General features: G+C 43.9%; 1 protein-coding gene across 1 annotated transcript; it reads right to left on the minus strand.

Moving 5' to 3' along the window:
- Positions 1 to 2494: 2494 nt before the first annotated feature.
- Positions 2495 to 24328, minus strand: FAAH2 (fatty acid amide hydrolase 2). The gene is made up of 11 exons (XM_063313507.1): positions 24090 to 24328; positions 18182 to 18264; positions 15551 to 15687; positions 13658 to 13867; positions 11668 to 11787; positions 8471 to 8606; positions 8068 to 8185; positions 6550 to 6669; positions 5249 to 5360; positions 4743 to 4937; positions 2495 to 3308 (listed from the first exon to the last, which is right to left on the minus strand). The coding sequence occupies exons 1-11, from the start codon at positions 24309 to 24311 to the stop codon at positions 3133 to 3135; spliced, it is 1629 nt and encodes a 542-aa protein (XP_063169577.1). The 5' UTR covers positions 24312 to 24328; the 3' UTR covers positions 2495 to 3132.
- Between the last annotated feature and the right edge of the window lie 1582 nt (positions 24329 to 25910).

Genomic DNA, 25910 nt, shown 5'->3' on the forward strand with positions numbered 1-25910 from the left:
AAGGTAAACAGTTTTGGGTAATGAAGGCAAATGTTTGGGAAGCACTGATCTAGAATGTGGCACTAGAATCCTGCATCACACAAAGAACGTCACAGCAAGGAAATCCACCTGGTGTCTTCTGTGAGCCAAGGAAAGCACAGCTGCAGAATTTGCCCTGCCCTTCCCTTCCTGAAAGAGCATCTATTAAACGTGAGATCAGCATGGTCCCATTCTTTGGGTTATTGGTATTGCTGTTCCAATGCTTTACTTACTTCTCATGAGTAGCGTCTTCAACTGATCTGCAAGTCACTATTTCGACCGTGTAGAATGTTCATGGGATGAACTTAAAGATGGCAGGATGCTATGTCTGGCTTTGCAGAATCAGGGGGGGAGAATGCACTGACCACCTCATAATTACCACCATTCTTGGACCCTCTGGAGGTGTGTTTGGCCCCAACCTTCTTGCATTTTCGAAGCAGGTAAAGTCTATGTTATTCTAACACACCTTTGGCCTGTCAGCCCTTCAAGGTAGACCAGACTGGGAAACCAAAGTCATAAAGGCCAATTTATGTTTATTATATAGTTTTATATAGTAACAGAATCTTGCAAGTCTGAATGCACTTCCTCCCTCCCTCCCTCCCTCCCTCCCTCTTCATGAGAACTAGGGAGAGTCTTGTCCCAGATGTTTTCTCAGGTTACAGTTCTGCACCGGACATGGGCTTCTTTTATCTGTTGTCTTGGTAGCAGCTCTTCCCCCAGGCCATTCCCTCTTCCCACTACAGGCCCTAGATGGGGTGGCTATCACAGAAGTTTCAGCTACTGTTGTTACTGCTTTATACTGCTAATCTAATTTTTGTCTGTGCTTGTTATTCCCCACCCAGAGCATGTTAGGATTGAGGCAGGCTTTAAGCATTGTTAAACCAATCAATCAATAATTTGAAAGAAGAGAACTTTGCACATATTCCTTTTGGGATCCTTCTGGAGAGTTCCACTTGTGGTGTTTAACATTTTGTGTGAAGGGGCTGTGAGATTTAGTATGTCAGCCTGTAATTACCTGGGGCGTTAGCAAAGGAATGTATCATCTGTGAATCATCTTAAACTTGGAATGAGGGTGTCACAAACTGCAAAGGCGGAGCATATTTCATATGGTTGGAAATTTAGCTATATCAGTCTGTTAATATTTAAAAGCAAGAGAGAGAGGTGCTTTAAGGTGCACCATAGCACCTTCAAAGCTTTGAAGTGCTCCATAGGACCTTAAAAGCCAGTCATATTCTCCATCCTTCCATGCTTGCTTCTTTATGAAAACAAAACACAGCCAAAAGAAAAGAAAACAAGGTGAAAACTCAGCTACAGGTCCCAGGCAAGTTCATTTTGCTACAATCACCCTGTAAATGCAAGCAAGCCATTATTTTCCATTTTCCTTCCATAATATGGAGGGAAATGCCCAGCATCTCACATTTGCAAGATGCTTGAAAAGCTAGGTTGGAAATACATTCTTTGGTATTAATCAGGGGCTCTGCTCCAACTGACTCCAACTAAAAATATTTAAAAAGGGCCAACTGACATGCTATGAAGCATCACACTAATTATTTATAATCGTGGCCCTCTTACGAATTCTTAAAAACTAAAAATGGCTGGCTCTACCCTACAGTTTTATCTGAATTGTGCTCAACTGCCTAGGAAAAAAAGCAATAAAAATCAGCAGCAAGAGCTGAAGACAAGTGCAGGAGGTCAGTTAGAGTTGCTGGCAAAGTGACCAATATTAGCAGCTTGGCTTCTGGAAAGCAAGTGATCTATGGCTGGCTGTGCCTACCCTGAGAGTCATTTTGTGAGAGCACTCTCAAAATCTCAAATGGGCCAGCTTGCCCACGAAGGTTGCCTCCCCCTGGTGTAAAGGGCTCAAAGGTCAATGTTCGGATGGCATTTCATTGGGATGACATAGGGATTGGAAACACATCTTGACACTCTTATGCAGGTCCACAGTTGAGAACAGGCCCATACACCTTCACCCATGAGCCCATTTTGGCCACTGCATTCATGACAGGTAATAGCATCAGATTCTGTTCAAAGGCGCCATGGTTAGAAATGAATAAAAATCAACCAGATGACAGATCTCCAGTGCCAGATAATACATTACATTTTATTGATATATCAGGACAGCAACACGTATTTTATTTTATTGGGTCCATGAGAACCGACTGACGGGCCAGTTTTCCACTGCAGGCAGCCCAATCCAGAGGGCGGTGGGTACAGTACAGTAAGGATCAACCATCAACCAGATAAAGCTGTTTTGTCAGCATAAAGCATGACTTGGACTCACCATTCTAAAGACCCCCATCCCATTGCAACAGAAGAGGAAGGTGCATTGGCAGAAGCCCTGAGACACATCAGACTCTACCCGTTTTCTTGAGCCTATCAATGTGGCTTTCAGTGGCCTAGGCATCCCCCATCAACATCAACCAGTGTTTCTCAACCTTGGCCACTTTCAGATGTGTGGACTTCAACTTGCAAGGCTGGCTGGAGAATTCTGGGAGTTGAAGTCCACACATCTGAAAGTGGCCAAGGTTGAAAAACACTGACATCAACCCTCACTTGAGCAGAAGTCCATGAAAAGGTGACGCAAAGCTCAGGTGTCTGATCCCAGGGCTGTTTCTCATTTTTTGTGCAAATGGAGAGGGACCTGGGAACCTTAGTTTCTCCTGTTCTTTCTAACAGAGGAATGCAATTCTATAAAATCTTCTTGGTCTAAGTTGATTTCTAAGCAGCAAAAAAATATAGAAGCAAGGGACACCACACCCTACTCTACCAATGTTGTGGTCCAAAACAAAGCAAAAGGGCCAAAAAAGACCATCTCACGCATCCCATAAACATGGCTCCCAGTCTTGCTTTCCCTGAGACAGCATCTTCCCATGAATCTAGCAGGGGAGTCAAAGAGAAGAGCCAGCTGACTCCTTCATTCTTTGGGCTTTGCTTGCATGGGAGACATTATCTAACTTAGTGAACAAGTTCATTACCCCATGTGTATTCCCTTGGGTTGCATAGGTGAGGAAAGGTGACATGGCCCTTCGAAACGTCAGGCACAGACACCTAGCCCTAGACTTCTCAGAGGGGGTAGCGTCCTGCTTCTTTTGCCTCCAGGTCCCAGGGAACACATTAGGATGGGCCAGGGGGAACCCAGCCTCCAAACGCCTTCTCCAAGTATCGTGCCACAGCCAAGGTCAAGTGGTCATTATGGGGTCCTGCCACCACCTGGATGCCTAAAGGAAGTCCATCCTTGCTCAAGCCGAGAGGACACTGGGTCACTGGTAAGCCCAGAATATTGAAGATGGCTAAAAGGAAACAGACAGCAGAAAGGTCAAAGCTTTGAAGCACTTTTCCATAAAACTAGAACAAAGCATTGGAAGAGAAATTGGTCAGAGCATTTGCGGCTTCCGAAGGGATTCTCTGGGATTGTGAGATCAGAGTCACCTTGGAGTAAAAAAGCACACTATCATTGTTTAGACATGATGTCATGATACAGTTAGTTGGAAGATTCCAGCCTTCCTTGTTGGACTTAGCTAAAGCAGGAATGCAAAGAAGACTGTATAAACCAGTATCCAGCATGAAAGACCCTAGAGGAAAATCTAAGTCTCTCCTAAGAGGGCAGGGCTCCAAGAGGATTGAGTTCTGCTCTGGTATAAATAATTTATTTTTTTATTTTATTTTATTTTCCAAATTTCTATCACCACCCATCTCTCTCGAAAAGGGGACTCTGGTCGTTTCTTTAATAATAATAAATAATAATAATAACCAACCATAATATATTAAATACTGTATATAGGCTGCCCAACTCCCAGAGACTCTGGGCAGTTTACAAATTGTTAAAAACCTTAAAACAAGAAAACAACACAAACAAACAAACAAACAAAAAACGAAGCTGGCAGAGATAACAAACCCAGATGGGACCAAAGAAAAAGAAGGAAAAGGGGCTTCAATCATGCTCACCAAAGGCCTGGGCGAAGATTCTGAAAAATTATTAATGAAGAGAAATTCTGAACCCTCGTTCCTGCTCGCTAAGAAACCGTCAATACTCTTACATGATTCGTACTGAAGATACGGTTTCTAGCCAGGCTAATTCTTCTCTCCATGGGGCGCCAATGAATACAGCAGCAGGACTGTGGAGCACTGTGCTGCATTTGCTCTGGGCGTGTGTGTGGAAGCACTGGGGAAGTGCATACACACAGGTATATACTTGCAGAGAAATCACGTTTCATGCCACATGTGCAGTAAACCTTAGGCAACTCCAGATATTTTGGACCAGCTCCCACCTCCAACAGCCAAAGGATGAAGGCAACCAGTGTGCCTACACCCTTTGTTGTCAGAAATCCTCATCCAGGAGTCTTGCTCACACTGGAGATGGGCTATAAGGGAGGCACAGTTGAACTACTCAGGTCCTCCCTATAGCATTCACAGTTGCTACATCTACAGTTTGAACATGCTTCATTAAGCAGAGCTTCAGACCCCACATGAGGATAGTCAGTCATTAAAGCAGCCACTTCCTTTTCCAGGATTCTGCACAGCCTTATAAAATGAGTTGCTTTAATGAGCCAGCTTCTTAAAGCAGCATCTTTTGTTTTAGGCTCACACAGAAGCTTGAAATAGGACCTCGCTACCTGTATGTCTTCAAGGCAGGAAATGGTCCTCTTCTAATCTATCAATTGCAGCATTCACAAATAGTGTTACATCAACCATTAACAATTCAGACAAGAAGGAGAGCTTCTTACCTGTGTAGGCAAAATTGAATGGCATCCCCAGGGGCATGTGATGCTTGGGAGCTAGTACAGGGTGCGAAGGGTATAAGAAGACACCATTCTCCCCTAATAATTCCACCATCTCTGCTTGCAGGCTCTGTGCCATGCTTGCTAGCTTAGCATTCCTCCTGGCATTGTATTTTGTCAGCTTCTCCGTTATTCCTAGTGCTGGGGAGAAAAACATGTTGAAACCGACAAGTTCACAACAAAACATGGTTTGTTGCACATTTTTAAATAGACTGTGCTACACAGTGCATCTTGGGTATAAAATATGTAGCTTTCTTGATCTTTGGGTGTGCAGTTCCCACTAGGAATTCCACCAGGCAACTGAGTAGAATAACTTGACTTAGAATCATAGAATCCTAGGGTTGGAAGGGATCTTGAAAGTCTTCTGGTCCAACTCCCTGCCAGGGCAAATCCTCAGATTTAAAAAATATAGGTACAAATATTAAGAAGTCTCCCAGGTCTTGAGTTCTTACCAATGGCTGGTAATGTATGAGAAGACATTCTCATCATCCATTTCACCAGCTCCCACGATGGCCACACTGGCTTCCCGTGGTCTCCGAGCAAATCAGTGAAGGTTTGATTTTCCTATGGACAACATGGCCAAAAAAACAAAGATGGAGAGATCTCTGGGACATTTCCTTCTGGCTGATCTCCCCATTCTTAGCAGTATTTTATGGAAAGTTGTAGCAGTATCCAACCTCCAGTCTCACTTTTCAGAGGACAATTAATTAACAATTGCCTAAAAAGACTATAGAACCCTAGGCTGTTCTTTTTGGAGCACATTCCAGTAAACCTTAGAAAGATTAGGAAATCTACTCAGAAGACTACCTGGAAGCTGCAATTGTGAAATATGCAACAGCTTGCAGGTTAGCAGGTAAGAACTGCAATGTACAGATAACATCTTTGTTGGAGCCTCCACACTGGTTGGCAATAGGCTTCTAGGTAGACATCTAAGTGCTGGTTTTGATCTGTAGAAGCCTACATGGCTTCAGTCTTGTCCACCTGCAGGAGCATTGGCTTCAAATGGATCCTGCCCATCATGTGCACACATCCCCTGTGGGGTACTGAGGATTCCTCTCCCATGAGTGATTTGGGGAAGGATGTAAAGATGTGTTTCTTAGGAGCAGCATCCACCCTTTGAAAGAGCCTTCCATGGAGATCCAGGTGGCACTCTCACTCCTGAACTTCAGGAAGACACTGAAAGTGGAGCTATTCAGAAAGACATTTGGGGGTTGAGATTTGGTGACTGGACGCCTAATAAAATCAGTTTTAAGAATAAGGTTGAATTTTTTAGCTGAGTTTTTTCCTTGCTTACATTGTGTCAATTTATTGATTTGTTTTATAGATTCCTGATTTTAATTGTACACTGCCGTGAATTCTTGCAGAGCATGATGGTATAAAATACAACAGATTATTCTTTTGTCCTCCAGCATGAATCCCTTCCTGCTGTCATCTGCAGGACAATGCTGTGCTTCCCTTTTGACTCATGCACAGTGCCTAAAAACCCATATTTTGTATAAGCTGACTACTTTCCAATGTTTTGCCCCATATCCTGGTTTGTTGTTGTTGTTTTTTAGGGCTGCAGTTCTGCAACAGTCTGAGTGGGACAAGGTTCCAGAAGGTCAAAAATACTTTTTTAACAACCTAAAAAAATCAACTCTGACTTTGGGGTCTCCCTCTAAACCATGATGACTGGAAATGGATAAGAGTTTTCAGCTGTCCCCAGTAGAAATTTTTTGCCCTGGGGAAAAAGGAAGATCTGCATTTTACATACCTGACCATCACTGCTCTTGGAAGACATCATGGCTGACCATATCTGGAAGGAATACTTCATTTTGCGGATGGCCACACTCTCAACTTTAGCCCCCAGGTCAGTCTCTATGTGCATTACCACCTTCAGCATAGCAAAGAGAATGAGCAAGAGAAAGGGCCATCAGCTTCTGTCTCAACTCTTTATGCTAACTATTTATTTCAGGGAGAGTCAGTTTAGTGTAGTGGTGAAGGCACCAGGCTAGAAACTGGGAGACCATGAGTTCTAATCCCACCTTAGGCATGAAAGTTGGCTGGGTAACCTTGGGCCAGTCACACTCTCTCAGCCCTAGGAAGGAGGCAATGGCAAACTGCCAAAATCTTGCCAAGAAAACCACAGGGACTTGTCCAGGCAGTCCCCGAGAATCAGGCACAATTGAATGGATTAAAAAACGTTAGAGATAGATGAGACTAGTAGAGTTGGTCACCTCCTACAGATTCACATATGCACATACATCAGCCACGTATCTGTGGTTCTGTTTGTACTGAACAGTCTTGAACTTCACAAGCTATTCTATTCAGAGATCCTAGATTCACAAGACAAAATATGTACATACGAATATGTATATACTCTGTCTACAAGTTACTATTCTTTCTCCTCAAGCATGTCATAAGTAAGGATGGAGAGCAGGGGGCTCCCACCCAGACTGTCAAGCGCATGCGTAGCACTGAGGAACTGTTCAGCCATTCAAAGAGACACAGATCGGGACCGCCTTAACCCTTGGGGTTTATATGGCTGGGTTTTTCCCACGCTTCCTCAGTTTGTTAGGATTCTTGTTAAGTACTACTAATAAATATTAGAGACCAAATCATTGTCTCAGTGTGTTTCCTGGTAATCAGGACAAAGCATGTGATGGGTCCTTCTCCACTGAAGTTCTGTGAACTGGCCCTAATGGTGAAAGAGAGAAGAAGATGCACCTGATACTTCCAATGTAACTCCAGTGAAACTAGTTGGCTCCATGACATCTGTTTATAAGAGTGCCACAACTCAAGAGGATATTAAGCAACCATCCCTTTATTTCAAGTGTTGCATTCAGTTTTGTTCCGGCAAGCCCACGGTCACAAGATACCAAGTCAGACACACAGACATTACGCCCCAGTAGCACTGCATTTATCTAAAATGAACCTTTCATTAGAAGCTATCTTAAACCAGGTCACTAAGTCTGACTCTTCTAGCACAGTATATTCTTTCTTGAGTTACAATGACTTTCCAGGTGTCAGCCCACGTGCCTTTCCACTCTTCTTTTGGAGATACCTGGATCTGAACCTGGGACCTTTGGCATACAAACTTGGTGATTCAATGTGTTGAGCTACAGGCCCTCTATGATTCTCACCAAGACAGGGTCCAGATCTACTGAGCTACAAGAGAGAACTAACAGACGAAATTCATCTCGGCTAACTACATTGCCATTGACCTAAACTGCTACCTGATTTCTGCAACAGCACTTAAGTTTTGATGCAACCAAAAGCAACTTCTTCTTACTTTCCGATGAGCTTGAAGAATCTCTTTATCGACCGGGAGGATGAAAATGGACCCTCCATCATGTTCCATAGAATAGAACTTTATATTCTGCAAGGATACCTTGTCATCCAGCTTCAGTCTGAAGATGAAGGAATAAGATGGAAAAGGCAGCAATGAAGAACAATTGGACCTCTCATACCTTAGAAGAGCATCCAACTGAGATCTGTACACTTGCCTTTGGCTTAGTCCAGCTCCCTGATGATATAATCTATGACAGCTAAGGCTCTAAAACTAGTGGGAACATCATTCTTGTCCTGAAGATTTCAACCAGGTGACAATGCTGATGCTCAGTGCCAACTGCAATAAGCTTCCCAACACAAGATTGGGTCTCTTTTAATACTACAAATTAATAAAAGCCACCTACTTGGAAATGCTTGGTCCAGCCATGACTCTCAACATGAGTTCTAGGTCTTCAGCATAACGACACATGGGTCCAGTGCACAGGAACTTGGTACGGGTGCCTATAGCATTAGGGAATTGGCCACTGTTGGGCACCACACCTACATAAACACACAAAAGCACTGAGTTTAGTCCTGCATGACAAACCTCATTCTCCTAGTCTGGCATTAGCAGTTGCTTTTTTCATATATTTGATGAGCTATAACAAGCAAAATAGAATAAGCAAAATAATTATCATAATAATCCAACAGCGATAATGCAATTAAAATTATACATCTGAGCGACTAAAATGAAATAAAAGTAAAGAAATAAAAAATGTCCATATTATTTTAATACAGAATTAGCTCAGACCTTTAATACTTTACTGGTTCTAGACCAATACAAAAATGTATTGCTCCATCTTCTCATTTTTACACTATAAGGACATTTCAAAAAACTGATAAAGAATCCATTTTTAAAATCCTCTGTGACATCAGGAGTGTAAAATTCTTCATCCACGTATTTTCTTTTCACCTGTGTAGGATAATTCTTTCTGCTGAACTGCAGGCTTAAAAAAACCCAAAGATATTCATAAAATATCAGATCCCATGTTTTTGGAGTATACTTTAACATCACAGTTACATTTTTAATTGATGTGTTTTTCCCTAGGGTTATATTAACATATGCATTGACCTGAAACTCAAAAGAGCCATGAAGAGGCATTTAATAGTAGGATACTTAATACTATCACATACACAATATAAATAGCTTCTCCAAAAATTTATCACTTGGACCAACTCCCTTTCTTGCCGGAAAGCATTCTGCTACAATTCTGATTATTGTGAAACTGCAGGGCAACATTTATTGCCTCTCAGGAATAAATACCATGATGAGAACAAAACTAATCTCATCCCCAACCACAGAATGTGAAGGTGCAGCTGCACTGAAATGTGCTTTTCTCTTCCCTCCACATTCCTTTTTCCTCTCGCATCATGCCTATTAGATTGTGAATACCCATGTAGGGATGGGTTGCACTTTTAATACCAGGCCCATACTGTGAAGCACAAGGCACTTTATGAGTAAATAATTTTTAACAAGAAACAGTGACAAGATTCAGAATCACTGCCTACACTAAGAAGTCATCAGACTTATGGAAATTATTACTCTAACCCTCCCCCTTAAAAAAAGTCCTGAAGACAAGGAAAGATGTAATTGCAAATGGAGCTAAATAAATACAAAAGGGTTTGGGGGCAAAAATCAATCGCTATTGCATATTATAAGCCAGCGTTTCTCAACCTTGGCAACTTTAAGAGGCGTGCACTTCAACTTCCAGAATTCCCCAGCTAGTTGAAATCCACACCTCTTAAAGCTACCAAGCTTGAGAAACACTGTTATAAGCCATGCACAGTATGAGCTGTTGCTATAGACCAAGGATTGCAATAGACTAATTTAAGGGATAGGAAAATCTGTTAAGGATGTGCAATAGTTCTGGCTGAAATGCAAATGGATTTGGAGTTGCAGGCGTGTGGTGCACACTGCATCTCTCTGCAACTCCTTAAACGAAACGCAGCTGTTTAATCCTGGGAAAGGGGCAACTCCGTGCTTTTGTTTTTTGTTTGCTGGGAATCTCTCTTTCTTTTACTTGCAGTACAGATAGGCATAGGCTGCATATTTTAAGCATGTGAATCTTCCTTACAAATAATCACTCTCAGGCTCATCCAAGCAACCTTCTTGTCGGTAGGTAAGACTTGAATTCAATGAACAGATAGAAGAACATTTTTAATATATAATTCCTTGGCCTGCTTTTATAACTCGAGGGTATTTTCCTCTAGACTTTTACTGAATTTTTCTGAAGGCCCACAAGGAGAATTGTTGTATGTATGTTGCAAGTCATTTCACTGTCCTTTTTCATACTGTTTCTGTTCGCACAGTGCCCTTGAAAAAGCAATACATTTTCCAAAACGTTTTCATTGGCATTTGGGATTCCTCTGTATCTTTTACTTCCTTCAGTGGCTGCTTTCCTCCTCCACTGCAACTCCTTAGATCAAATGCAATTGTACAATCCTTGGAAAAGACACAACTCCATTCTGCTTTAGGGAGTCACAGACAGGGGCCATATTTATGCCCCTCCAGACCCCAAAGCCACTTTTCACCTTCAAACACATAGTACAGTCCTAAATTTACATGAAGTTTCCATTATTTTTTCCTTCATTACATTTTTGTACTGTTAACTCCTATAGGACTCACAGTGGTTTACAATGTGTATTAAAACACCCAAACATTAAAAAAAAATTACAATTCCAACATCTACAAAACAAACAAATGCGTTGTTCTTGTTTTGATTGTTTAAAGACGGGGAAGTAAAACATTCTCCGCTCTATGGCCGATGATCCGGTAGAACCCAGTTAATCTTCTGCCCACCACAGGAATAATTTTGGCTGTTAAGGTTTTTAAATTAAGTAAGGTGCTCCTTAAAAGATAACTGTGTCCAGGTATCCGTTGCTTGTTACCGGCTCTTAATCAATTTTTGAAATGTCTTTCCTACTCTACAAATGGAGCAATTTGCTTCCATGTGGCCTAGATTTCTTAATAAGGTTAAGGTTTGAATTAATTTCATACTGATCGGGGGTTTTTTGCTTAGTTTCTTTTTCCCTCCCTTTCTCTCAATTCTCTCAATATTTCTCAATTAAAATAAACTAATTTTAATCACTGTAATGCAGCCTTTCTCAATCTTTTGACCCTGGAGGAACCCTTGAAATATTTTTCAGGTCTTGGGGAACCCCTGCACATTTGGGCTAAAATATAAGCCACAAATTACAAAATTATGATATTCGTTTCATGTGTAGGCCTGTACATATGCACTAACAGTGTTCTTCAACTAAAAATAAAGAATAAAAATTACCTCTTTCATGTGAAGTTGCCTGAATTTGAAATAATTTTCTAAATAAATTGTGATCTCCCTGGGAACCCCTAGTGACCTCTCATGGAACCCGAGGGTGCCACGGAACCCTGGCTGAGAAACCCTGCTGTAATGTATGTGTAGTTTCTTTATTATACAAGCACTGATGCTTTTCATGCGCATGGAGGTGTTATCATTATATTTTTAAAAATGATAAAAACTTGTCACTGGTTCTTGTAGTCACAAGTTAGAACTGCATCTAGGGAGAAAAGACCCGGCAGTACCTGTGGTGGGCTTGTGTCCAAAAATCCCATTGAAGAAGGCAGGCATACGGATACTGCCCCCAATGTCTGAGCCGATCCCCATCACCGAACCAGCAGCTGCTAAGATGCACCCTTCACCTCCTGCGGGACGACAAAGGCCAGATTGGCACTGGAATAAAGACAAATCAGACTAACACAGAAGTCTACAGAATCTGTTCTGGAAAGGGGAGTTAAACCGCTCTGGCAATGGCAACAGCTTCTTGGCATCTGTTCCTCCCCCTGCCTTTGATTTACCTGCAAAACCTGCAGATCCAATGCCGCAGCTGAGTTATACAGGTTTTACACAAACCTGGCTTGTAAATTCATTTAGGTCGGGGTTTCTCTCATACACACACAGACACACACACAATTTTTATTAAAGAGATTTTTAAAAGAATAGAAACAATACAAATTTTGAAAGAAAAAAGTAAGGGAAGTAAAGAAAAGTAGTAAGTGAGAAAAAAAATTGCAAAGAAAGAAAGAGGGAAAAGAAAGGAAAAGAAAGGAGAAGTTATAAAGAAGCAGCTTCTGATTTTCTTAACAGCAGTTACAAGTACATTTATATTTTACCCTCTTTCTCTAAGGTTACCACATAATTTCCTTCTTTCCATAGTCTACCCTTTCTAATCATCAAACCCATAAATCACAAGTTCATTTTTTCTTTTTTTCAGTAAAAAGTCCATAAAGGGTTTCCAGTTACTAATAAATGTAGTTATTGTCCTTTCTGTAATCAAACAAGTCATTTAGGTCAGTGTTTCTCAAACTTAGCAACTTTAAGATGTGTGGACTTCAACTCCCAGAATCCATGGCTGGCTGGGGAATTCTGGGAGTTGAAGTTCACACATCTTAAAGTTGCTAAGTTTGAGAAACACTGATTTAGGTGGTTGCCAACTCCCTAACACAACCCACTTTACTGAGTGGGTCCCTGCATTACATTCAGCCATGATTGGTTTACCGGTGGAGCTTACTGAATAAACTCCAGTGCTGGGTTTGCACAGCCCACTCAGACAAAACCAAACAAATCTGACTGTAGTTCACGTGTTGCGTGAACCAGGCCTCTCTCAAAATCAGCTCAAGAAGAAGCCCGTGCTTTCCAACAACTTCAGGCTCAGCGGTGATTTCCTGCTCCAAGGTCTCTTATTAACTTGGTGGTTAAGAATTCCAGGTTCTTATAAAAATTGATGATGTGTCGTTGGTACTTAACACCTGATAAATTACCGAAGATGTGTAAAGGAATGTCAAATATATGTTGGTAATGTTCTCAAGGTGAAGGCACTTTTTATCATCTCTGGTGGACTTGTAAGAAAGCTAAGACTTATTGGGGCCAGATATGTACTTTAATTCAAAGGATCCTTAAGGGCAATCTACAGATGAAGCCAGAAGTGTTTCTTTTAGGTTTGATGGGTAAACAGTTTGAAAGAAAATCTGGACTTTGTTTTTATATATAACAGCAGCAAGACTTTTATATGCAGAAAGGTGGAAGAACTTACAAATTCCTACAGTGGAAGAACGGATGGTGAAATTAATGGAGCTGGCAGGGATGGTGAAACTGACTGCATTGATTAAAGAAAATAATTTGTCTAACTTTGTTTCTGCTTGGAAACCATTTTTGGACTTTTTGCTTGAAACTGAAAAGGTGAAGTTTTAATTCTGGGATTTGACAATTAGGATTGTATAAGAATATACAAATAACGTGTTTTAGAGTTAAAAATAGAATAAGAGGTTAATGTATTTTTATGTTTGTATCTGTACTGAAGATGGTTGGAAGTCACTCTTTTTTCTATGTTTCTTTTTATTTCTGCACTTTTAAGTTCTCTCTCTCTCTCTCTTTCTTTCTCTCTCACTCTCTCTCTTTCTCTTTCTTTCTTTATAAGTTTTACTTACATTCTGAAATTTAATAAAATTTCTTTAAAAAAAAGAATTCCAGTTTCATCCAGTTAGTCAAGAGCGTGATTACCCTTAAAACACTGACCTGAGCTGCCTCCCACCATGCAGCCAAGGTTGTAGGGGTTGTTAGATCGGCCGTACACCAGGTTGCTGGACTCAAACCACATGCACAGCTCGCTGCAGTTGGTCACCCCCAGAGGAATAGCGCCCGCTTGCTTTAACCGGGATACCACGACAGCATCCGCCGTGGAGATCACGTCACGGCGGTTAACCAACCCAGAGCTATTGGGCATTCCTAGCAAGGTGAAGAAACAAAGGCTTGGAAGAGGTCAGAGTTTCACATTGCCTAAGGTAAAGGTAAAGGTTTCCCTTGACATTAAGTCCAGCCGTGTCCGACTCTAGGGGGCGGTGCTCATCTCCGTTTCAAAGCCGAAGAGCCGGCGTTTGTCCGTAGACACTTCCGTGGTCATGTGGCCGGCATGACTAAACAGAATGCTGTTACCTGCCGGCCGAAGCAGTACCTATTAATCTACGCACATTTGCATGTTTTCGAACTGCGAGGTTGGCAGGAGCTGTGACTAGCAACGGGAGCTCACCCCGTCAGGCGGATTCGAACCACCGACCTTCCGATTGGCATGCTCAGCAGCTCAGTGGTTTAACCCGCAGCGCCACCGTGTCCCTTCACATTGCCTAAGAACCCACAAATAAGGAAACTTGAAAAACTACAAACAGGGAGGCCATTATTCAAACAGCATACATGGCTTCACACCTAAGCGCAGCACAATTACCCAATATTGAAAAAAATCTTGCCTCTGTGTGCATTTTCATGTTAGGCAACCATTCCTGACTCCTCTTCATGTTGCTGTGGGAAGCAATCTATCACCTCTTCTGCTGCTAATCCAAAGCAGCAAAACCAGAAAGAGAAGTTTTAAAATACAAGCGCTTTCTAAGTCATCACCTTCTTCCACCTTTTGTCTTGACCTTCTAAATTCTAAAACTGGAAGTTTTCATTCCCTGCAATGTGTCTATGCTTGGAGTCCTCAATCCACCTCTCTTTCCCCAGAGAGAATCTCCCGGTGTGTGTGTGTGTGTAAAACAGAGAGAACATAAGGAGGAAGAGATGTTGGTGATTTGGTGGAATTTTTCTGGATCTTTCCAATGCATTCTTTTGGCATAGCTGGCTTGCTCAGAAGGAGACTAAAAAGGAAGACTTTGCTTGGGCCTGATTTAAAAGGAACAGGCACAATCACAAAACAAAGAAGCCAGCAGTAAGAATGGAAACATGGTTGATTTAGAACAGTGTTTTCCAAACTTGGCAACTTTAAGATGTGTAGACCTCAGCTCCCAGAATTCCCCAGCCAGCATGGCGGTTGTTAAGTGAATCCAGCTTCCCCAATGGGTGTTTTTTGCTAGAAAATGGCAAAAAAGTCACAAAATGTGATCACGTGACCGCAGGACCTCGCAACCGGTGGTAAATGCGAGCTGGTTGCCGAGCGCCCAAAGTGCGATTGTGTGACCGGGGGGATGCGACGTTTTGCGATGCTCTGAAGTGCTTTACAGGCTGTAAAGCACCCATTCCAAGGCTGTTGTAACTTCGGACCATCGTTAAACAGTCATAAGTCAAGGACTACCTGTGGCATAGAAATGTTAGCAAGACAGGCAGGCAGCGTTTATATTGTGCTGGACACCTCCTAGGCTTCTTTGAAAGGAAGAGACACATGCTAATGTTCAAAGAAAAAAACCCAGTGAAGAAGAAATTGGGCATGGACAACTGCAGGACATGGTCCAAAGAATCCAGATGGTGCACATGGCTGTACGATCAACGCCTTGCATCTTTTCTACGTGTGCCACGTGCCCAATGCATGTGTGCAGTGGCAGCCACCATCCTGACCGTTGGACCCTCTCCCCATGGCTCTCCTAGGCTGAAGACTGAAGACGAAAAGTAGTGGAAGGAAACAACTAAAATCCAGCTACTCACCATGTAATGAAATAGCTTCCTTAATGGTGATGGGAACGCCCAGCAAGGGGAATTTTTTCTGGAGCGACTCTTCATCTTCCTGTCCCTCGGACACCAGCTGATCAACGATCTGAGCTTCCTGCAAGGCGGCCTCAAACCTGAGCAGATCGGTAGGGAAAGAGCCGGGAGGAAAAAACTGATGTCTCTAGCTATATTTTTCAACCTAGGGGCTACCCTTGAATTTCATAAGCTGCTTGGAAAGAAGGCTACTGTGATATCCCTGGAGTTGGCTAGACCAAAACATTGTCTCTGTTTTGCATCTGAGGAACGAAAGGAGCAAGACAAGGCATCCTGCAACAAAGTGGGGCAACTTATAGCAAGTCCCACCCACACAGTGACATCACTAGCCAAGCCCTTCATTTAGATGCCTGTCTCGTGATGCTGTGGGGTGGGGCTTGCATAGTGACATCATGGCACATGTTCAGACACCATGAAAGGACTTGATCTGTTTGCCAGCAAAAAACAGGCCAGTAGGTTTAATTACCAGTTCCCTGCTAAGAGTTGACCAGCTACAGCTAGCTGCTGCTGGATTGTTTTTTGCTGGCAAGAAATAATTAAAACCCCATTTAAAAAGGAAAAAAATGCTGACCTCTGCATGGATTTAAAAAAAAATTCTGGGAGTCAGGATATGTTGACTGATTTCACTGGCTATACAGGTAGTCCTTGCTTATGACCATTCATTTAGTGACAGTTCAGACTTATGACGGTGCTGAAAAAAATGACTTATGACCAGTCCTCACACTTACAACTGTTGTAGCATCCCTGTGGTCACATTATCATGATTTGGGCACTTGGCAACCAGTCCGCATTTATGTCCATCGCAGCATCCCATGGTCATGTAATCACCATTTTTGATCTTCCTGGCCGGCTTCTGGCAAGCAAAATCAATAGGGAACCAACTGATTTGCTTAACAACTGCTGCCAACAAGGTCATAAAATTGGGTCAGATTTGCTTAATGACTGCTTCACTTAGCAACTGAAATTCCAGTCCCAATTGTGGTCATTAAGCGAGTACTACCTATAGCAGGGGGGGCCTCTTTTGCTCCTAACCCCACCTAAACCCTACAAAATTTTAAAAATCCAAGAAATGCCAGCCTCACTCTTTCTAGGGGCTCCTGGGGGTACTAAAAAAGCAGGGCCCATCACTGCTCTGGCTAAACTCTACGTAGCCCCCTGCTGATGCTTGCTGTGGCCTCTATCTCACTGCCTGAAGTCCTACTCTGGGGTTACAGTGATGGATGGTGCACAAGAAACAGAAAACAGAGGAAAGAACAGAGACTGCCCAGCTTCACAATGCTTCGCCATTGGCAATAACTCCAAGCCCCTGTGCTGGGTGTCAAAACCCAAAGCAGGCTTCCCAGATCAGACCAGCAAACCCAAACCAACTTCCATTTTCTCTCCCATGGATTGACTCTCTTCCATCCACACACTGTGCCTGCCCTTAGCTGAAAAAAGTAATTAGATAGCTCGTATCTTTGGAACTTACTCAGCAGAACAATTACGAGTTATCAGGAATCCATATGGGATTTCTTTTGTGGGGGGGGGGGGTGCCTTTGAGTCAGTTCTCAACTCCTGGCAACTGCACTTTTTTTGGCAAGTCTTTTCAGAAGTGGTTTGCCATTGCCTCCTTCCTAGGGCTGAGAGGGAGGGACTGGCCCAAGGTCACCCAGCCGGCTTTGTGCCTAAGGTGGGACTAGAACTCCCAGTCTCCCGGTCTGTAGCCTGATGCCTTCACCGCTACACCAAACTGGCTCTGTTATATGGGAGAGACCAGGTGCCTATCCCATCGTAAGCACTCCCCATTTTAACGTAATTCAGAAGATACAGGAGAAGAGAACTTTGCAATCTGAAGCAAGGAGCACCAAACTGAACCTATGTTCCTTTTTAGGCCATCGCACAATTACATCAGCTTTTTAGTCATTGCTTCCCTACCAAATCTGGGCTGAAAAGATCTGAATGACCACTGGATGGGAGCAAACAGTTGGCGCGCACTCTCTCTCTCTCTCTGTCTCCCCCCGTCTCTTTGCTGCCCCCTAATGGACTGTGGAACTTTGCAACCCAGATATCGTAGCCCTGCTCTATGTACAAACAGGGCTTCTGAAAATAGGTTAAATCAGCGAGAAAATTTGTGGGAAGTAAATATAACTTATTCAAAAGCAGGTCTGTTCTGACCGTGAGATGCTTCTGATAAAAGATGCTAAACAGGATGATCCTATCTTGGAAACACCCAATCAGCTGCTCCATTGTGTCCTTTCCCATCCTCATCTAGTAAGCAGCTCCTGTCTTCTTAACTTGAATACAGAATGTACAAGGTCAGTGGAATGGTGAGAACGTTGTTTAAGAATGACTCTGCTTGGAGTGAGAAAAGCTACAAAAGAATTACTTTCACTAGGGTTGTGTAGCAAATCACCAGCATGGGAATGGGAAGTTGGGAAGAGGAATTCTCAACGCACAGCCCTGAAGCAGATAGGAACAGCAAGAATTTGGAACAGCAGAAGAGCTTCAACCAGGAGGCCACACCTGCCTCTTCTGTTCTCCCCAGCCCAAATCCAAGAACCCGTTGGACAGAACGCTGAAGTTTTGTTGGCTTACCTGTCTTTAACAATGGCATTGATGAGTGGGTTCACTTGCTTGATTCTCTCAATGTATGCTTCAAGGAGATCGACACACTTCAGCTGGGAGGGATTGAAATGCATTTTGATGAAATAAATTCCTTCCTGGCTGGGTTTTACAGCAAGCATCCCTACTGCCTACCACTGGCACCAGAAAGCTAGGCTTCAGTCTCTAAAGAAGACCCCTTCTGGTTCTCCCATCTTACACATAGCACCTCAGCTCCCTGGAAGAAGATGGAATACAAAGTTAGGAAGGATATACCCCTGCTCAAAGGAGATCTCTAAGAAAACCTCATTCCCTATATTTCGCCTAGAAAGGGTTGCCAGGCATAGGATAATGCTCTGACAATCCATGTTCAGCATAAGCCTAGTCCACATCTAGTGTGGACTGATGCAATTTGCTCTACAAGGAGCTGCCTCCTAGCAGAAGACCACGAGGAAACTTCAGTTGGTCAGCCTGCAGCTGCTCACACAGCTATGGGGACATTGATGTTTGCTCACATGACACTGGTACTTTGGGAGCTGTGCTGGTTACTTATTGGCTTCTTGGTACAATTCAAGGTACAGCTGCCCCCTTAAAAGCTCTTCGTAGCTCAAGGCCTGGATATCTACGATTGTCCACTCCATGCTGAATCTGCCTGTCCAATGAGATATGGAAGAAAGGGTCTGCTGAGGGTCCTTTCCTGAGAGAATGCCACCCACAGGGATCAGGGATAAGCCTTCTCAGTGATGGCCCCCCTTCTGTGGAAGAACGTACCCCAGATATCTGATCCTCCCCATCTTTGAGTTCCAAAGGGCTGTAAAGTTCCCACTGATAAAACAATGTCATCTTATGGGACCTCAGAGAAGGGCCTTCTCTAAGGCCACCTCCGGCCTCTCCTCCTGAAGTCCATATGGCCCCACCCTTGCTGCTTTCAGGAAAGCCACAAAGCCCTGATTCTTCAGCAGACCCTCAAGCAGGGGGGTTGTGACCCTGTTTTTGAGTTTGATTGATATGTGGATTTGTGGCTGTAGTTTCCCCAGGGTGGGCTGTTAACCTGATACTTCTATTCCAGATTTTTCGTTGTTGTTGTTGTTTTAAATGGGTTTATTACATCTTTGTCTGTGGTCTATGGCAGCCCTGGCAGGAGAAGCAGCTTAGAAACCAATGAAATATTGTCGATAAAATAAATAATAAAAACAAAGACTGGCTGTTTGGGAAGGCTTTGGGGCATGGGAGAGTTTAGTTTACCCCTGGAATGGCACCGGGGTTGAATGCTGATTGGAGTGATGTGATGTTTTCAACCCTACATTTGGCACTCTTTAGGTCTGCTCGGAGCCTACAGGAATTAGTGGCACCAAAACTCAGGTAAATTAATCCATTAATTTATAAGATGCCCCTACAAACCCATTTCCACCCATGCAATCATCTGAGGCCACGGGCCACACCTCACTAAAGGCAGTTCAGCTGAGATGGAAGAGCTGAACTTTAACACTATGCAATTAACAGCCTGACTCAGATATTGCAGCAAAGCATGGCTGGCATTGCCCATATGCTGATCATATGCCTCCAACTGGTATTGGCACACATCTGTCAGTGTGTAGGAGAAATCATGGCTGCACAGATCTCCCAGGATTACAGGCAACATATCTGTAAAAACCCAGCTACTGGGGAAAAAAAAACCATGAGAGTGGGTTATTGTTCCCTGCTAGTGAGTTTTCTCTAAGTTGTAAGTTTAGTTTATTTATGGCCAAAGACCAACAACCTATGCTACCATAAATACAATAATGGAAAAATAAACTTAAAATCCAATACAGGACATCCTTTGTATATAATGATACACAATACAACAGTAAGAGACTCTGCCAAATGACAATTGCAGTTTGCAACCCTTGTAGACATTGCTGTTAACTTGCCAACTAGGAGGAAAGGAAAAAAAGTCTTGGTCTTCTAAGATTCTATAGAAATTGGACAACAAAGGCATGATTAGGTCCTTAAGGCCAAAGTGAATAGAAAAGGTATGAAGAAAGAATATGGCCAACCAATTTTATGACACCCAGAGTTTGGGACAAAGATGTTCCTACATAGGGGCACCATTCAATTTTCCTTCTTAGGGCCACACATCAAACCTAGCTTGAGTAAAAGCTCTCCTCCTCTTTGGGTGTGAAATAGGAAGCTGTAACCATACATAAGAAACACCTTGGGAGACTGGGCCAAGAGACGCTGCCAAGGGGATGGTCAGATAAGAGAAAGCATAGCCTGCTGCTGGACAGTGGGCGGGGCAAGCTCAGAAGAGACCCTCCCTAGTTTCTCTGGCTGTAAAGCGGGGGGCGGGGGGTATAGAATTGTACTGTCAGACTTGCATGATTGATGTTGGCCTCGCAGGGTAAACCAGATAGGCATCAAAACCAGATGAGCTAATTCTACTTTATTGTAAAGCTACATGGACAGAATCTTGCAAGTCACTTCACCTGATCTTCCAAGGTCTTTCCTACACACCATTACACCATTACAGAAGTAATGGTGCAATACTGTCAGGGGCAGGAGTTTAGACCTTTCAGCATGTTTAAAGAGGAGAAAGGCCACACCACTTTAAATCCAAGTTCATTCCCTTTAACCTAGATGGTGTAAAATGATCTTGAAGGGCCAGGGAGGCCCAAAGGCTCTCCAAGTAAATAAGTTTGAGTCAATATTTTAGGTAGTATAATCACATACAAGTCTCCATGGAGATCAGGCCAATCTTAGCAAGGAAGCATACTTTTATTCTTTTTCATGTTCTCTTTTGTAGTTTTTTACCGTTTTTAAGTGTTCAATAAACAAACAAACAATAAAGTGTTCAATTAAAAAGCAAACAAGGAACTGGATACACAGGGGTGGGTGGTGGCAGGAAGTGTTTCCATGGAAGGCCTTAGGAATTCTGACTGAGCGATTTCGGAAGACCTCAGTATGATATTTACAAACCTGTGCATATAAATCATGTAGCTTTTGCTCTTATATCAGGGTAGGATAAGGGAACCCAACAGGGTTTTTCTGCTCCTACCTATGGTAAAATAAAGCCTATAAGGGACAGAGTATTTATTTTAAAGTGCATATGTGTGTGGGCGGGGGAGGAATAGAAGATTTAATTCCCATGCTTGGATCACCTGTTTAGTATTTATAAATTCTGTCTCTATACTGAGTTTTGCCACCAGGAAAGCTTCTTGCAAACCATACAGTAATCTTCCTTATAAACTTGCAAGGCTTCTGTAAGTTAAAATCCCCCCTGAATTTTAAGATGCTACTGACTCGGATGCCGTATTATCCTCCTTGTAATGCTTTCCAGAGGTAGAAAAAAAATTTTTTTTTTAAATTCTTGGCCCTGAGATTTAATCTTCAGAGATTTAATCCTCAGCAGAATTAGAGCAGTGCTATCTTATTTTTAGAGCTGGTTCGGTGTAGTGGTTAAGGCACCGGGCTAGAAACCCGGAGACCGTGAGTTCTAGTCCCACCTTAGGCACAAAGCCAGCTGGGTGACCTTGGGCCAGACATTCTCTCTCAGCTCTAGGGAGGATGCAATGGCAAACCACTTCTGAAAAACCTTGCCAAGAAAACTGCAGGGACTTGTCCATGCAGTCTCCGAGAATCAGACACGGTTGAACAGATTAAAAAAGAAATCTTATTTTTAGGACACAGGGTTAGTTTCTGTAAGGACCCTAAGCATTTCGAGCTTGGCATTCTTATCAGGTGGGACTTAGAATAGGAGCACTTTGTACTAAGGCACCTGAAGTCCCTGCTTTTCCCATGCAGAGTGAGGAAAGCAGATTAGACTAGGAGAGTGTTACTTGCAATTGCAACTTCACTGCTCCCTTTCCCTTCTGGCAGTTAAACAAATCAGGTTTTTCAGCCCTGTTCCAATCAGGAGGAGCAGTGCAGTTTTAGAGGAAAAGGTTTGGGGGCTCAAGGCAAGGAAATCGACTCCTTTACTTTAGGTCATTCTCCAAATATGTGGCCTTCATCTCTTAGTGCACCAAAGTCCAGCTATCTAGAGCAGTGTTTCTCAACCTTGGCAGCTTGAAGGGGTGTAGACTTCAACTCCCAGAAGCATGGCTGGCTGGGGAATTCTGGGAGTTGGTCCACGCATCCTCAAGCTGCCAAGGTTGAGAAACACTGATTTAGAGAGTATTTCAGATGATTAGCAGAAATGGAAAACTGACCTGTTTGGTTAGAGAACAATAAAAACAGTTTTAAAAAACTGTTAGCCTTATGAACTTTTTGCTGAAAGAAGAAAAAAAATGAATTGATGATTTATGGATCTGACAACTAAGAAAGATGAGGACTAAATGAAGGGGTGAAAAGACTTGTAAAATACTTAAGAGGTGGGAGGGACAACAAGCAAATACTAATTATCTGTTGAAAAGAAGGTCAGAAGTCATCTATAGGTTTCTTAACTTTGGTTTTCTTTTTCTTTTTCTTTTCTGTTTTTCTTTTTTTTATTTTGGTTTGCTATTATTATATGACAATTTTCCATAAATATAAAAAAGGGAGAGAGAATTTCAGGTGAGAGAAGGCCGCTGTAGATAAGAGGATCACCATATGCTTCAGTAAACATGTAATGCCACACAGGGCTTCAGTAAACATGTAATGCCATCCCACTAAATGGAAAAGTTCAAATTTTAGAAAAAACAGAATGCCAAGGCCCAGACAGCTTGTCTTCCTGGATCAGGGAGGAACTGCATACATCTGGAAGAGTGAATTTTATGGCCAGATTTCCTAAAGAGGTTTTTGAGACCTGCTCGATCTCTCTCATCTCTCTGGGAGTGGCACATCTCTAATTTACAGAAACTGGGATGTTTGCTCCTTAATCCCACATTAGGGATTTGAATTAAGGGGAGTGGAGAGCAGATTTTTTAGAATGAAAGATTTAAGTCCTGGTTATATTTATCCTCATGGATTTGGGCTTAATTTAGACCCCCGCCCATTGGTTCCAGACGCAGAGTGGGAGGCAGAGATTATGATTCAATATGCTCATACCAGCTCTGCACCATTCCCACCTTTAACCATTTTTCATGCATTCCAATACTTTAGGGGGCCATTTGGAAGTGGCCAATCTCAACTGGGACCACTGCTTGGTGGGATATCTGGGCTGGACAACCCGCATTCCTCAAAACGCAGCTGGATCTCCTCTCCTGTGCTTGCCAACCAATGGGCGCTGTAGTCCGACTCGAGAGGGCCACATGGAATGAGTACGGTGCCGCTCTTGAGCCAAACACCTTCCAGACTGCAACAAGCTGTGCAGATAAGGGCACCCTCTCTTCCTCTTTCCACCAAGATGGAAACACAATAAAGAGAAAGCAGGAGAGGATCCAGCCACCAAGGTCCAAATCCAGAGGATCACTCTGGGCAGGTTATTTTACCCCAGCCCAACCTACCTCCCAGGATTGCTATGGGGATCAAATGGGGGAGGGGGGGCTCTTGGAACACCTTCCCAAAGGATAGAAACCCACCAATAAAGACGGCCTCTTTTTTATTTATTCTTTCCTTGTACTTTTTTCTTCTTTTTCCCCATCTTTTTCTTTCACTTTGACTTCCACCGTATGCAAAACGCCTAATAAATAGAAAGCAAGCAAGCAAGCGAAGCCGCGGTCGGGGGCGAAATTATTCTTTTAACTGCTGCAGCAGTGACTGGGGCCCATTTCAATGAGGTTTTTAATACACCTGGACCCAGTAACGGTTGGCCTGATTTTCTAACACCCGCGACGGTACGAAAGCAGAGGTGGCCTGTTACTGTTAGAGGGGATGGTCGTGATTCTTCATAGGCATTGTGCTAAAGCCTGTGGCTGCGACCAAAGGGATGGACAGCGCAAGGGCGCGCATCGCTGCCCTGCCACGGGGCGCGCGCGCCTCGAGCCGTCTCCGCTCCCTTCCTTACCTCTCTGCGGCGGATGCGCCGCGCCAGCTCCACGCCGGGCAGAACCAGCAGCGCCCGGTTGGGCGGCGGGACGGTGCGCGGCGGGCCAGAGCCGCGGGCGCCCTTCGCCTTCCAGCGCAGCACGCAGGAGACGCGCCCAGCCAGGCTGAGCAGCGCCAGGAAGGCGAGCGACAGGCAGCGCAGCAGCTGCACCAGGCAGCGCTCGGCGCGCGTCAGCGCCATGACCCGGAGAGCCGGCGAGTCGGGCGGAAGGAGGCAGGCAGCGACGGCCGGCGGGCGGGGAAGCTCCGCGGGAAGGGGCGGGGAGGAGCTCCGCGCCGGCTCAGGGCCGGGTAACGATTGTGCGGGAGGCGCGGACTAGGAAGTGCCGCCGCGGAGGCTGCAAACGGCCGAGCCCGTCTCGGAGGGAAGGCGCTGCGATGGCGCGCCGCTCCCTGGCTGGAAATGCCCGCGGCTCGAAGGGCGTCCGCGGAACCTCCTCAACGCGCTAGGCTTGTTTTGCATAAGACCCTGGGAGCATTTTTTTTTCTTCCAACGAACCCATTTTATTCCAAGGCGGCCGCCGCTGCTGCTGCGCCCTTCCTCGGATGCAAGGGGTGGAGAGATCACGGATTCTCAGCCTCAGAGCCTTTCTCAGGTGCGGACTTCGACTCCCAGGATTCAAGTCCCAGCATAGTCGCTGGGGGATTCTGGGAGTTGAAGTCCGCATCTCTGAAAGGCTCTGAGCGTGAGAAGCACTGGGATAGACTTCCAGCATCGCACATCAGTCTAGGCCAGGGTTTCTCAGCTGCGGCAACTTTAAGAGGTGCGGACTTCAACTCCCAGGATTCAACTCCCAGCATGCTGGTTGGGGGATTCTCGGAGTTGAAGTCCTCACTTCTTAAAGTTGCTGCGATTGAGCAATCAGCCTCTCTGTGCATCGGGAAGGGAGCTTCAGCTCATTAAAGTTTAGGACTTTTACAAAACGGGTTAGACAGCTGGTTTGGTGTAGTGGTGAAGGCACCAGGCTAGAAACCGGGAGACCTGGAGTTCTAGTCGTCTTAGGCAGAAAGCCAGCTGGGTGACCCTGGGCCAGTCCCTCTCTCTCAGCCCTAGGAAGGAGACAATGGCAGACCACTTCTGAAAAACCTTGCCAAGTCCAGGCAGTCGCCAGAAGTCAAAACGGACTCAAAGGTCCACGCGCAGGGGAAAAAAAAACACTTTGGGAAAGGTGCTACCCGACTCCTGATGTTTTGTTGCATAGAGTAACATGGCTCTCCTCTTACCCTATCTTACATATCCACCCAAGTAAGTTAAGAAATACCGTGCAAATAGAGCTTTTGACTGTTTTCCAGGCGATCGTATCCACACCAAGAGAGAGGTACAAAATGCAGGTATCAAATGATTCAACCTTTGTCCATTTCTTTCTCTTTTTTAAAAAGGTAGTTTTTACTAAATTTAAAATGAGACGAAATTTTGCAGCACTTCAGGTTCTACAGGCATCCCTAGATACTTACACAAGTTGTGTGCATGCGTCATGCTTCCCCCATGATTACCTTAGACTTAGTTTACTCAGTCTAGTTTTTTTTCCTAATGTGCACTGACTCCTAAGCCACAAACGAACACTTAGCCTGTGTTGGCAAAATACTTTAGCTCAAATGTGGTTGGTGGGTTTGGGCTCAGATCACTCACACACAGTCCATGAATGTCACGTTATGTGACTGATGACAGTGAGCCACATGATGGCAGCATTGCATGGACTTCTTCCTATACTTCCTACTCTCTTAGTAGATTCTAGGGTGGTTTGTAGTTGGAGAGCAACAACTTTGAAAACAAAGATCA

The sequence above is a fragment of the Candoia aspera genome, chromosome 12, assembly GCF_035149785.1.
Source record: "Candoia aspera isolate rCanAsp1 chromosome 12, rCanAsp1.hap2, whole genome shotgun sequence".
NCBI lineage: Eukaryota > Metazoa > Chordata > Lepidosauria > Squamata > Boidae > Candoia > Candoia aspera.